Below are 14,495 nucleotides of genomic sequence, written 5' to 3' on the forward strand. Positions count from 1 at the left end.
TCAAGAGGTTGAATGGCCTTCTCGGCCAATGTTCCTCTGCCCTGGGCCTTCAGCTGTAGCCACACTCTCTGACACAGGTTGCTTTCGCTTCCGGTGGGATAGACAGAGGCTGATTCCGCTTATTCGTAATACAAGACTAATTAATACAAGACCAAAGTTTCCTGTTCTTGAAATGAAGTTAACCAGATAACGTCTGTGGATAAGTCGATGTGGGAGAAAGGAACAGGAGGATCTGCTGATAGGATGAGATGCGGTAGAGTGGGAGGAGGCTTCGGGCGGAGCACAAACCCCGGCATGGAGACTTTGGAGAGAATTGGCAACTCTGTTCTGTCATTCCGGTGTTAATCCCATGTCTGCATAAATGATCAAGCGAGTATTTATTTGGGATGTAATTAAGTGGGTGTAACCAGATATTCGGCAACTATAAACCAGGCCTTTCGGGTTTCTGTTCTTGCGCTGCAGCGAAACGCAACTTAAACAAGTCCAAGTTTTGTACCAAATGTAAGTCAACCCCAGAGAAGCTGGTCCCACTAATTTGATCCCAACGTCCCCTTCAGCAAAGCGGTGTTCAAAGGCAAGTTGTGGGTGTTGCAAGGGTAAATAAGACCCTGATTTTAAAAGGGCATGTTTCGACTTGTATGTTTAGGAAAAAAAAGCATTTACTGCGGCCTGGCTGGTGCTTCGCACTGCTGCGGAAATTAAACGGACTACATGCAATGCGCCTAGTTTAAATGCAGCAGCTTCGCGTGGAGTGCTGGTGGTGATGTGAGAATGCTGTGTCGGATAACGGGGAGGGAGGGGGCGAAAACCCGAGACGGAATTCTTCAGGAGTTGGTGCTGGGTGGTGCCAGACTGTGAAGAAAATCTGCCTCGTCCCCTCAAACCCTGCTGCTGTTGCTTTTATTTTTATTACTGCTGTTCTGATTGATCGTGGTCCGAACACTCTGGCATCCTGAATCCGGGACTGTTATTAAATTGGGTCGTGTCGATGGCAACGCGCTCTCTCAATTCTGCCTGCCCTGAGGTGGATGTTGTGAATGGCACGTTTTAGATTATGCCCCGGGCGCTTTTTTTTTTTAATTCACGGGGACTGCGGATGCAAGTAAGTGTAGGATGGTGAGTCTGCTGCTTTGCATCATGCTGACTCATGGACTGGTGCCCTCCACTTCCACATCCAATCAATAATTCCCTCCCTCCACGTCCCAGGATGGCTGTCTGCAGGGGAAGCAGGGCTTCCAAAATATCAGGAGACCTTCCCCTGAGTTCCTGCGAGAGACAGACTTACATGTCTGTGTTTAATTAAAAGTGCGTGATGTGGTTTGGACACCGGGATATAAATGCCTTGAATCTTCACATCCAGGTAATGTTGTAGCAGAGAAGAGGCATTTTTTGTTGTTGCACGCAGCCACCTACAATGATAGCAGCGGCATTTTTGGTCCTGCTCAAGCCCTACAGCGTCCAATGCATTTTGCTGCTGCTGCTGCTATTGCTGGGCACCATCGCTACCATCTTGTTCTTTTGCTGCTGGCACCGTAAACTCCGCAAGGCTCGGCACCCCATCAAGTCGGTCGGCTCGGGCCGTTCCAGGAGTCGAGGTAAGCAGCGTTCCCCTCTCCGTTTCTCCAGCGCCCCACGCGGATACCCCCCCCCCCCCCCCCCCCCAATCTCCATCTCCGCCTCCTCCAGCATCGCCCTTCACCCCAATGCCATTCTCTCCTCTTCCATCCCGCAATATCATCTCCGCTTCCATCTCATCCCGTCACCCCTCCCCACCCCTCAAACTCTCCTCCCACACATATACCCCCGACCCCTCTCCACCCCTTCCCCTTCCATTCATTCATCCACACCCCCAATCATCCCGTACCCTCACTCAATCTGCCTCCTTCACCACTCCTCCCCTTTCCCCTTGTCCCCTCCCTTTTCCCCACCCTCTCCTCAGCCCACCCACTTCCTCCCTTGAACCCTCTCTCGAGCCCTCCCTTGAACCTACCTCCACCCCCTCCCCACCATCATCACCTCCTACCTCCACGACACATCTCCTTTCCCTCTCATCCACTTCTTACTTGCTCTGCTCCCCACGCTAACCCCCAGCCCAGCACCTTCCTTACCCCAAACTGTCTCCCGCATGCACCCTTGCTCCCTCCCCACTTGTCGCATCACTCCAACCCCTTGTCCCCTCCCTTCGCTATGCCACCTCCTACCTAATCCTCCCCTCTCTTCCTTTCCTACCCCACCATCTCCCTAACCCAACTTCTTGCCTCCCCCTCTATCCACCTCCTCCCTACACCACCCTCATTCCTTTTGCTTCCTCCTTCGCACCCTGAGCCCCTCTTTCTCTACCCCTTCCCCACATTTGCCTCATCCCACTCCTTAATAAATCCCTCATCCCTACCCTCACCCCATCACTACACCTCACCCTTTCTCTACCACACCCCACTTCCCTATCACATTCCTCCCTACCTCAGCTCCTAACCTCACCCTTGACCCACCCTCTCCCTACCAACCCTTTCCTCCTTCCTAACCCCCACTTGCCATCTCCCTTAATCCCCCCCCCCCCAACACCTTCTTGGCACCCTACCCCATCCACATCCCGGTCCACTGACAACCCCCGTTCCCACCAGTGCCCCCCATACCAACTTGGCCTCCTTGCCAGCCCCCAACCCCCCAATCAGAGCTCCCTACCCCCTCTTGGCCCTCTAACCCTGTTCCCTCCCTACACCCGATCCCCTACCAACCCCCCCCCACAAAGTGCCCTCTCCCTTTACACCCTCCCCCCCCCCCCCCCCCCATCCCTTCCTCCCCTCCCATCCCTTCCCTAGATCATTATCCCCTCCTACTCGATATGCTGACCAAAGGCTCAAAGGAACTGGGTTAAATTAACATTTTAGAAGATAATGTATCAAGATAGCCATCAGCAGCTTATATTCAGATAGATATTTGGATGAGGTGACTTGGAAATTCAAGTGCAGTGTTGTCATTAAATTATTGCTGTATATTCTCACTCTAATCTAAACTACATCAAATGTAACATTATCATTATTATGTAACTTGTGCTATGATTTGCTTTTGTGCAGTAAATCTTTTTGTTTCCCCTGATTTTCTCCCAGATGCAGGGATGAGATCGCACTTCCGTTCTGAGGTACAGCATTCTGTTGTCGCTTTTTGAACTCAAGGTTATGCAAAGTTACTTCTAAAGCCTTCCACCAGTGATCAACTCCGCCTTTGGGTAGTATTGAAATGTTAACTCTCCAAGAAAAAACGGTAGCTGGGGTTGGGGAAACAGATAGGTTTGCATATTTTGGGGGGGGGGGTGGTGGTGGTGAGTGGCGGCAAAGGGGGGGGGGGAATTGTATAAAGTAAGGTCATCCTATGGAAAATGGGGCTAGTACAAGTACTCCATTTTTGTTAAGAATATGTTTAGATTAAAATCAATATATTCAAAGTCGGTGTCATGTGAGTGGGGCCGTGACTTTGAGGTTGCTGGCGTAAGCAGGATTCCTCTGGCAGAACGATAGAAATGCAGCCATCAGCATTGTCATCGAAAATCGGCAGACACTCAGGATCAATTCACCCAAACCCTCCTCGGAAACCTGTGTCACTGCTTCCAGGGACTTGTTCTACAACACCCAATTCCACCAGATCCCTCAATAGGGAAGAAAATAAATATGTTTGTGATTGTTGACTTAAATATAAACCTCTTAGAGCTTTGCATGCAAAGATTAGGGGAGACAGTCATGAATGTATTGCCCCTGTCTGGTAGAAAATGAGGCAATTGAAGTTCAACGAAGAGTCTACGAGGGCATGACAGGAGCAACGCCAGGCATATCAAAAAATTAGATGTCAACCTGGTGAAGCTACAGCACAGGACTATTTGTGTGCCAAACAACATAAGCAGCAAGCGATAGGCAGAGCTAAGCGATCCCACAACCAACAGATCACATCTGAGCTCTGCGGTCCTGCCACATCCAATCTTGACTGGTGGTGGACAATTAAACAACTGACTGGAGGAGGAGGCTGCACAAATGAAACATTCACAATGAGAGAAGAGCCCAGCAGATCAGTGCAAAAGATAAGGCTGAAGCATTTGCAGCAATCATCAGCCAGAAGTGCCGAGTGGATGATCCATCCCGGTGTCTTCCAGAGGTCCCCAGTATCACAGATGTCAGTCTTCAGCCAATACGATTCACTCACGTGATATCAGGAAACGGCTGAAGGCACTGTGTACTGTGAAGGCTATGGGCCCTGACTATATTCCGGCAATAGTACTGAAGACTTGTGACTGCTCCAGAACTTGCTGCTCCCCTACCCAAGCCTTTCCAGTACAGCCACAACTCTGGCATCTACCTGGAAATGTGGAAAATTGCCCAGGTATGTCCTGTACACAAAAAGCAGGTCAAATCCAACCCAGCCAATTACTGCCCTATCAGTCTACTCTCAATCATCAGCAGTAAAGTGATGGAAGGGGTCATAAATAGTGATATCAAGCGGCACTTACTTAACAACACCTTGCTTACTGACGCTCAATTTGGTTTACACCAGGGTCACTCAGCTCCTGACATCATTACAGCTTTGGTTTAAACATGGACAAAACAGCAGAATTCCAGAGGTGAGGTGAGAGTGACTGCCCTTGACATCAAGGCAACATTTGACCGAGTGTGGCATCAAGGAGCCCTAGCAAAATATGAGTCAAAGGGAATCCGGGGAGGGGGGAGGGGGGGTACTCTCCACCGGTTGCAGTCATGTCTAGTACAAAGGAAAATGGTTCTGGTGGTTGGAGGTCAGTCATCTCAGTCCTGGGACATCACTGCAGGAGTTCCTCAAGGTAGTGTCTTTGACCCAACCATTTTCAGCTGGATGATTTATCACCTTCTTTCCATCATAATGTCAGATGTGGGGATGTTCTCTGATTTTTTGAAATAAAATGTATTTGATTCCAAACTTATATAAAAGGTTACAAAACATAAACAATTCAGGGAGCAAACTCCCCAACACACAACTATACAATTTGTACATTTTGTTCGCCCCACTCCCGTCAAGGGCTTCTCAAACACAGCCACGAACATCCCCCACCTTGCCTCAAAGCCCTCCACTGAACCCCTTAATTCGTACTTGACCTTTCTCAGCCAAAGAAAGTCAAATAGCACAGCGAGGCCGCTACCCTCGGTGGCATTGCTGATTGCCACACCAAGAGAATTTTTCACCAGGCAATCAGAGAGGAAGGCCACAACATCGGCCCTCCTCCCCTCCATCAGCTCCGTCTTCTTCGATATCCTGAATATCTCCACCAAAGGGTCCGGCTCAACATCCTCCCCCACAATCCTTATAAACGCCGTGAATACTCACGCCCAGTCACTCACCACCCTGACTTGGAAATATATCACTGTTCCTTCTCTATCGCTGGGTCAAAATCCTGGAACTCCCTCCCCAACAGCATTGTTGATGTCCCCACACCACAGGAACTGCAGTTTTCATGACAATGCAGCAAGACTTGGACAATATCCAGGTTTGGGCTGACAAGTGGCAACTAATATTGGCGCCACACAAGTGCCAGACAACAATCAAATCATCTCCAGCAAGAGAGACTCTAACAGCAGTTCAAGAAGGCAGCTCACCACCACATTTCCAAGTGCAATTCGGGTTGGGCATCAAATGCTGGTCTAGCCAGCGAAGCACACATGCCGCAAAAAGTATTTAAAAAATAATGTTTTGAATCCTCCATGGCCTGATCCTGCCCTATTTCTGTAACCTCCGCCAGCTCTAAAACCTTTTGAGATATCTGCGCTCTTCCAGTTCTAGCCTCTTGTTTCTAGCCTCTTGTACATTGCTGAATCTCCTTTGCCCCACCATTGGCTGCTAGGCCCTAAGCTCTGGAAATTCCTTCCTCAACCTCTATGTCCCTGTCCTCCTTTTAAAAAATCCTGAAAAACTACTTCAAGATCAAGCTTCTGGTCACCTGTCTCACTGTCAGCCTCTGTTTGATAATGCTACTGCGAAGTATCTTATGACGTTTTACTATGTTGAAAGGTGCTATCTGAGAGCAAGTAGTTGTTTGGAGCAGAAGGAATAAATCCCCCCCCCCTTTTATTCATTCATTCAAGGTATGTGGGCGAGTGGTATTTGCCGATCCCTAACTTCCCTTGAGAAGGTGGTGATGAGCAGCCCTCTTGAACCGCTGCAGTGCTGTAGATACACCCACAGTGCTGTTCGGGAGGGAGCTCCAGGATTTTGACCCTGTGACATTAAAGGATCGGTGATGTATTTCCAAGGATGATGAGTGGCTTGGAGGGGAACTACCCTTGTCCTTCTAGGGTGGTGGTGGTTGTGAGTTGGAAGGTCATGTCTATGGAGCTTTGGTGAGTTCCTGCAGTGCATCCTCTAGTAGGAACACTGCTGCTACTGTGCATCAATGGTGGAGAGAATGAATGTTTGTGGGTGGGATGTCAGTCAATTGGGCTGCTCTGTTCTGGATAGGATTAAGGTACTTGAGTGTTGTTGGAGCCACACTCGATGAACAGTATTGCATCATAGTCCTTGTTTTTAAAGAAAAATCATTCAGAGGATGTAGGCATCACTGGCTGGGCCAGGATTTATTGTCCATCACTAATTACTCTTGAACTGAGTGGCTTGCTGTGCCATTTCAGAGTCAACTACACTGCTGTGGGTCTGGAGTCACATGTAGCCCAGACCAGGTAAGGATGGCAGATTTCCTTCCCTAAAGGGCACTGGTGAACCAAATGGGAGGTTTTTAAATTCCAGAGTATTTCTTGGTGAAGTCATATTTCACATCTGCCATGGTGAGGTTTCACTCCAGATCCCCAGAGCATTACTGCAGGAGCATTCCCATTATGCCACTGCCTACCCTAGATTGTAGGTGGTGAACAGTCTTTGGGGAGTCAGGTGGTGAGGTACTTGCTGCAGGATTCCCAGCCTCTGCCCTGCTTTTGTAGCCACAGTATTTAAATGGCGAGCCCAGTTCAGTTTCTGGTTAAAGGTAACCGCCAAGATGTTGATAGTGGGGGAATTCCGTGATGGTAATGCCATGGGAAATGGCTAGCTTTTTTGTTGGAGAAAGTGTTTGCCTGGCACTTGTTGTGTGGCATGGATGTTACTTGCCACTTGTCAGCCTAAGCCCAGGCATTCCTGCATTTAGACGTGGACTGCTTCAGTATCTGAGGAGTTGCAAATATTGCTGAACATTTGTGCAAACATCAGCCGATATCCTCACTTCTGACCTCTTGATGGATGATGGCCAATGCTGAAGCAGCTGAAGATGGTTGGGCCGAGGTCACTACCCTGAAGAACTCCTACAGTGATGGAACTGAGATGCCGACCTTCCAATAACCACAACCATCTTCCTTTGTGCTGGGTATGACTCCAACCAGCACAAGGTTTTGCCCCTGGTTCCCACTGACTCCAGTTTTTCTAGGACTCCTTGTGCCACACTAGGTCAAATGCTTCCAGGGAAGTCACTCTCACCTCTGGAGTCGAGATTTAGATTTCTCCATCTAACATTGGGCTCATTCTCAGTCTGTGAATCCGCTGACGTGACAGCAACAAAAATTCTGCACTTGAGCACTAATGACTGATGCACGATCAATCACTACTGAAGCGAGATTGTAGTCCAATTGAAGGCTTTAATGAACAAGTAGTTACCCCAGCAGCTCCGGTACAGAATGACTGCTGTGGGTGAAACACAGACTCTTATGCTCCGCCTGCTGGGCGGAACCAGCAGGCAGGTTCTACCACTCATACTACAGTATAAGGTACATCCCACCTAAGTACCGCGATTGTAGGTGGTGAACAGTCTTTGGGGAGTCAGGTGGTGAGGTACTTGCTGCAGGATTCCCAGCCTCTGCCCTGCTTTTGTAGCCACAGTATTTAAATGGCGAGCCCAGTTCAGTTTCTGGTTAAAGGTAACCGCCAAGATGTTGATAGTGGGGGAATTCCGTGATGGTAATGCCATGGCAAATGGCTAGCTTTTTTGTTGGAGAAAGTGTTTGCCTGGCACTTGTTGTGTGGCTGAACAAGTAGGCTATATGTAGGATCCCTACATATAGCCTACCACAATGACAATGTCAGGGGCTTACGTCAACTTTCCAACATTCCGAGAACCCTGTTTTGTTTGACTGTCAATTTCATGCTGAACTGGCAGAGGCTCTTAGCAATCTGCCATCAGTGTTTGGAGCAACCCGTAAGGGATTATTGCTAATACAACTTAAATTGATTTCCCCCTGACTGAGAGAATATGAGATGGAATGTGAAATCTCCTCCCAGTGATGTGTTACATGTAGATATATTTTTTTAAATATATTTTTTCTTCTCCTTTTTCACATTTTCTCCCAAATTTACACTCAACAATAAACAATCAGTAACAAATGTAATGTCAATCCCCATATGAATAACAACAATCCCATCCTCCCACCAAACCCCAGACATTAGCCCGCATGTTAACATAAACAAATGACAATCAGGAATCACCCATAGTCACCATGAACGCACAGTCCCTCTCCCCCCAACCCTCCCCAATGTTCGATGTGATCCAATTCTCGAAAGTGCATAATGAATAACGCCCATGAATTGTAGAACCCCTCCATCCTTCCCCTCAGTTCAAATTTGACCTTTTCAAGTGTCAAGAATTCCAGCAGGTCCATATTGAAATTTACCTGAGAGAGCAAACCCGGCCTTGGTTTAACATCTCATCTGAAACGTGGCACCTCCGATAGTGCAGCACTCTCTCAATTGGTTGAGGGATAAGTGTTGATTTGAAAACCAGTGAGAACTCCTCTACTTGAAGTAGTGCTACGGGTTCTCTTAAGATCACCCGAGAGGGCAGAGAAGCCTTGGTTTAATATCCTACCTAAAAGGCAGCACTTACCTCAGTACTGTACTGCATTGGAAGCATCAACCTAGACGAAAAAACACAAACTAGAGGTTCACTGAAGAAGCAATAAGGGAAGAGTTCACACATGTGTGGGTATACATTTGAGATTCAGATCAATTTTTTAGTAGAAGCAAGCAGAAGAAAGTTAATTATGTGCCATGAATTCTGAGCTACCCAGCGTCAGATTGTTTTTGGGGGGGGAGACATGCCAAAGACATACCAGGGAACCCTTCTTGGAACTTTACAGGTAAGAGTTTGCATGGCAATTGCCCTGAAGGGCCAATTACTCCTTGACAAGTGTCCTGTGCTGGAAACCATCTGAAAATGCAATTTATATCGCAAACTTTGGTTGGTTCCGGCTGTGTTACACAACTAAATGTCCAGAAAAAGTAAGAAGAACTTCTGGGTAACGATTGTAAAGACCGGCACCACTATGGGACTCCTCCCACACCCCCAATTCTACCTCCCCACGGGATTCCCCTGACTGCCAACCGTGCAATCCTGTCCTGATCCACTCCACCCACATCCCCCTCCTTTCTCCCTTGCAGGGCTGACCACCCCCCACCCCAATCCGACTGGACCTGCATGCTGTCCTCCGACCCAATATCCGACCTCCGACCCCAGCCCAGAAGTCTTGACACCACCCGCCCCATGTTCAGTACCCCCACCCGATGTCCATACCCTCACCCAACCTCTGATCTCCCCCACCTCTCGAATCCTGCCCACTCACTTTGGACATTTACCATCTCCCTGGCCTGTAAATTTCACTGGACCTTTAAACCTACCTGGTTTACAGCAGCAAGTCCCATAAAAAGGGGTGGGGGGGCACTCTCTGCACTTCGACACTGGTTTCGGAGACAGCTGTGCTGCCTGGATGTTGCCCGGCCTCAGTCGGAAGGTCGGGCGAGACAGGCACAGAAGACATTTTTGCGTAAGTAATTGGGCATGGAGTGACAATCCAACACTGATTGCCCCTCTGAGGAAGTTACGGCTATATGTCTCTGGCCTCTGTTAAATTCAAATAGGGCGAGGCTGAATATTGATTCTGTTCAATTCACAGCACTGCCATTTCTCACTGCAATGAACTTGCACGGAGATTATTCGTCCTATTGATGTTTTGTGCAATTTATTTCCAACTTTTCAGATTTATTTTCTAAATCTCTGCTGAAAAGTTTTTTTTTTTTTTAATTTAGTGTACCCAATTCATTTTTTCCAATTAAGGGGCAATTTAGCGTGGTCAATCCACCTAGCCTGCACATCTTTGGGTTGTGGGGGCGAAACCCACGCAAACACGGGGAGAATATGCAAACTCCACACGGACAGTGACCCAGAGCCGCGATCGATCCTGGAACCTTGGCGCCGTGAGGCTGCAGGGCTAACCCACTGCGCCACCGTGCTGCCCCATCTCTGCTGAAAAGTAATAATAGGTTAGGATTATCAGAGTGCAAATGTCAAAAGTAAAATAAAAAGCAGCTTTTCTACTCTCAAAAGGTCTCTTTAAACAATGTTTTATTTTAAATAGAGAAACTCCAAGTTTACCCGTCTGTCATTTTAAAAGTATTTGCTGTTTAATAAAAAATAATGAATATATATTTTTTATTGCCCAGTAATCCGTAAGTACCATGTCTGGATAAAGAAAATGAGACCAGTGTCTACAGTTGCTGGCAGCTTTGCTATTGGCCACTGCTTTCACAGATAAAGGCTACAAAGTACCATTGACTGCTTTCCTGTTTTGTGACAAATCGGACTCTGACCCAGTTACCCAAAGATAAGGTGGCAAAGGGGCAGCACTGTGGCCTCACGGTGCCGAGGTCCCAGGTCAGATCCCGGCTCTGGGTCACAGTCGGTGTGGAGTTTGCACATTCTCCCTGTGTTTGCGTGGGTTTCGCCCCCCACAAACCAAAGATATTCAAGCTAGGTGGATTGGCCACGCTAAATTGCCCCTTAATTGGAAAAAAAATGAATTGGGTACTCCAAATTTAAAAAAAAAGAAATAAGGTGGCTAAGAAGCATGAGAGAATGGTCATAAATATATCCTTGTAATTGCGTGTCATTCACAGAAGCCCCAATCTCATCAAACCTATCCCCTGCAAGGGATTTGTGAGGATTGTGAGCCCAGCAAATCCTGTTCTCCCAGCTTTATCTTAGAAAAAAAACCAACGACCCACATAGAAAGTGATTGCTGTCAGTTATCCAAATCACATGGCCAGTATTAATTCACTGAACTGGGCAAAGGTTTCTTCAGCAGTGTGTTCCATTAGCACAGACCGTCCCCAAGATATATGATGACTAACTGTTCAATCAGACGTGCTTTCAAAAAACGTTGGATGACTAAAGGGGTCATGCTGTGAGAAAGCATATCTGTGAAAATACTTTAATACTGTCCTAATAGAAATGTGTAATATACTAATGACCGGGATTCCTTACATTAACTATTTCCCTGATCAAGTTGACAAATACAATCACAGAAATGAGCATATGAATTATTTCCTTTTTAAAAAAATAATTTTTATTGAAGTTTTCACAAAATATCAACAACAAAATGAAAAAGGAACCCAACAGAATTAAATACAAAACCACCCCCGTGCCCCCCTCCCCGCATACATACATAATAAATTAACACCCCGAGTTAACACATGGCAAACATAGCAAATGTATACACCCCCTCAGATCCACCAGTGTAGACAAACAAAAATAAAATAGAACCCGTCCCCCGGGTTGCTGCTGCTGACCATTGTCTACCGTTCTGCCAGGAAGTCCAAGAATGGTTGCCACCGCCTGAAAAACCCTTGCACCAATCCCCTTAAGGCAAATTTCACCCTCTCCAATTTAATAAACCCCGCCATATCGTTGATCCAGGATTGCACGCCTGGGGGCCTCGCATCCTTCCACTGAAGAAGAATCCTTCGCCGGGCTACCAGGGACGCAAAGGCCAGAATACCGGCCTCTTTCGCCTCCTGCACTCCCGGCTCCCATGCAACCCCAAATATTGCGAGCCCCCAGCCCGGCTTGACCCTGGATCCTACCACCCTCGATACCGTCCTTGCTACGCCCTTCCAAAACTCCCCAAGCACTGTGCATGCCCAGAACATATGGGTGTGGTTTGCCGGGCTCCCTGAGCACCTAACACACCTGTCCCCACCCCCAAAGAACCGGCTCATCCTTGTCCCGGTCATGTGTGCCCTCTGCAGCACCTTAAACTGTATGAGGCTGAGCCTCGCGCACGAAGAGGAAGAGTTCACCCTCCCAAGGGCATCTGCCCACGTCCCCTCCTCGATCTCCTCCCCCAACTCCTCCTCCCACTTACCTTTCAACTCCACCACCGAGGCCTCCTCCTCCTGCATCACCTGGTAAATTGCCGAGATCTTCCCCATGTTGAGCTTGTACCCTGAGAAATTCCCGAACTCCCTGAGGATCCTCATTACCTCCGGCATTCCTCCCACCAGGTCCACCACATATAGCAGCAAGTCGTCCGCATAGAGCGACACCCTATGCTTCTCCCCACCCCGCACCAACCCCCTCCAGTTCCTCGACTCCCTCAGTGCCATAGCCAGGGGTTTAATCGCCAGTGCAAAGAGCAGGGGGGCAGGGGACACCCCTGCCTCGTCCCTCGATGCAACCAAAAGTACTCAGACCTCCTTTTGTTCATGGCCACTCTCGCCATCGGGACCTCATACAACAGCCTAACCCACCTGACGAACCCCTCCCCAAACCCAAACCTCTTCAGCACCTCCCCTCCCACAAGTACCCCCACTCTACCCTATCGAAGGCCTTCTCAGCGTCCATCGCCACCACTATCTCCGCCTCCCCCTCCCTCGCCGGCATCATAATAACGTTCAGGAGCCTCCGCACATTCGCGTTCAACTGCCTCCCCTTCACGAACCCCGTCTGGTCTTCGTGGATGACCTGCGGCACACAATCCTCAATTCTTGTGGCTAAGACCTTCGCCAGCACCTTGGCACCTACGTTTAACAACGAAATTGGCGTGTAAAACCCACACTGCAGGGGATCTTTGTTCCGCTTCAGGATCAAGGAGATCAGTGCCCGGGACATCGTCGGGGGCAAAGCCCCCCCCTCCCTTGCCTCATTGAAGGTCCTAACCAGCAACGGGCCCAACAGGTCCACATATATTTTGTAGAATTCGACCGGAAAACCGTCCGGCCCCAGTGCCTTCCCCGCCTGCATGCTCCCTATCCCTTTGGCCAGCTCCTCCAGCCCACTCGGGGCCCCCAATCCTGCCACCAGTCCCTCCTCCACCTTCGGGAACCTCAATTGGTCCAGAAAGCGGCCCATCCCTCCCTCCTCCAGTGGGGGCTCGGACCGATACAATTCCTCATAAAAGTCCCTGAAGACCCCATTGATGCCAACCCCACTCCGCACCACACTCCCTTCCCTGTCCTTAACTTCCCCGATCTCCCTAGCTGCGTCCTGCTTCCGAAGCTGATGCACCAGCATCCAACTTGCCTTTTCCCCATATTCATAAATCGCCCCCTGGGCCTTCCTCCACTGCGCCTCCGCCTTCCTGGTGGTCAACAGGTCAAATTCGGCCTGGAGGCTACGCCTCTCCCTCAACAGTCCCTCCTCAGGCACCTCCGCATACCTCCTGTCTACCCTCACCATCTCCTCCACCAGCCTCTCCCTCTCCCTCTGCTCTCTCTCCTTGTGGGCCCTAATGTAGATCAGCTCTCCCCTCACCACCGCCTTCAGTGCCTCCCAGACCATCCCCACTCGGACCTCCCCGTTATCATTGGCCTCCAGGTATCTCTCTATGCTTCCTCGGACCCGCTCACTCACCTCCTCATCCACCAACAGCCCCACCTCCAAGCGCCACAACGGGCGCTGGTCCCTCTCCTCCCCAGCTCTAGGTCTACCCAATGATCTGAAATGGCTATCGCCGAGTTCTCGGTATTCTCTACTCTCGCTATCAGCGCCCTGCTCATAATAAAAAGTCGATCCGGGAATAAGCCTTATGAACATGCGAGAAGAATGAAAATTCCCTCGCCTTACAAATCTCCAAGAGTCCACCCCTCCCATCTGGTCCATAAACCCCCTCAACGCTTTAGCCGCCGCCGGCTTCCTACCCGTCCAAGACCTGGAGCGGTCTAGTGCAGGATCTAACACCGTGTTAAAGTCCCCCCCCCATTATCAGGCCCCCCACTTCCAAGTCCGGGATCCGACCCAACATGCGCCGCATAAAACCCGCATCGTCCCAGTTCGGGGCGTACACGTTGACCAGCACCACCCTCTCCCCTTGCAGCTTACCACTTACCATTACGTACCTGCCGCCATTGTCTGTCACAATGCTCGACGCCTCGAACGACACCCTCTTTCCCACCAAGATCGCCACCCCCTGATTTTTGGCATCCAGTCCCGAATGAAACACCTGACCTACCAACCCCTTCCTCAATCTTACCTGGTCTTCAGGTGTGTCTCCTGGAGCATGACCACATCTGCCTTCAGCCCCTTCAGGTGCGTGAACACCCGGGCCCGCTTGACCGCCCGTTCAGGCCCCTTACATTCCAGGTTATCAGCCGGATCAGGGGTCTACCCGCCCCCCTCCCCCGCCAACTAGCCATAACTCCTCGGCCAGCCACGCGCCCGCACCCCACACCCG

At 49.5% G+C, this 14,495-nt stretch overlaps 1 protein-coding gene across 3 annotated transcripts in view; it reads left to right on the plus strand.

The window, feature by feature from the left end:
- The first annotated feature begins 996 nt into the window (after positions 1 to 996).
- dst (dystonin) overlaps positions 997 to 14,495 on the plus strand; it is a 779,292-nt gene continuing 765,793 nt past the window's right edge. Inside the window, exons 1-2 of one of the 3 annotated variants that reach the window (XM_072498412.1) lie at positions 997 to 1,595; positions 3,108 to 3,139. In XM_072498412.1, the coding sequence (XP_072354513.1) occupies positions 1,415 to 1,595; positions 3,108 to 3,139 (213 nt within the window). In that variant the 5' untranslated portion in view covers positions 997 to 1,414. The remainder of the gene's footprint in view (positions 1,596 to 3,107; positions 3,140 to 14,495) is intronic. The other 2 variants (XM_072498427.1, XM_072498428.1) reach the window with 2 other exon arrangements.

Source organism: Scyliorhinus torazame, chromosome 4 (assembly GCF_047496885.1).
Source record: "Scyliorhinus torazame isolate Kashiwa2021f chromosome 4, sScyTor2.1, whole genome shotgun sequence".
In the NCBI taxonomy this organism is placed as follows: Eukaryota; Metazoa; Chordata; class Chondrichthyes; order Carcharhiniformes; family Scyliorhinidae; genus Scyliorhinus; species Scyliorhinus torazame.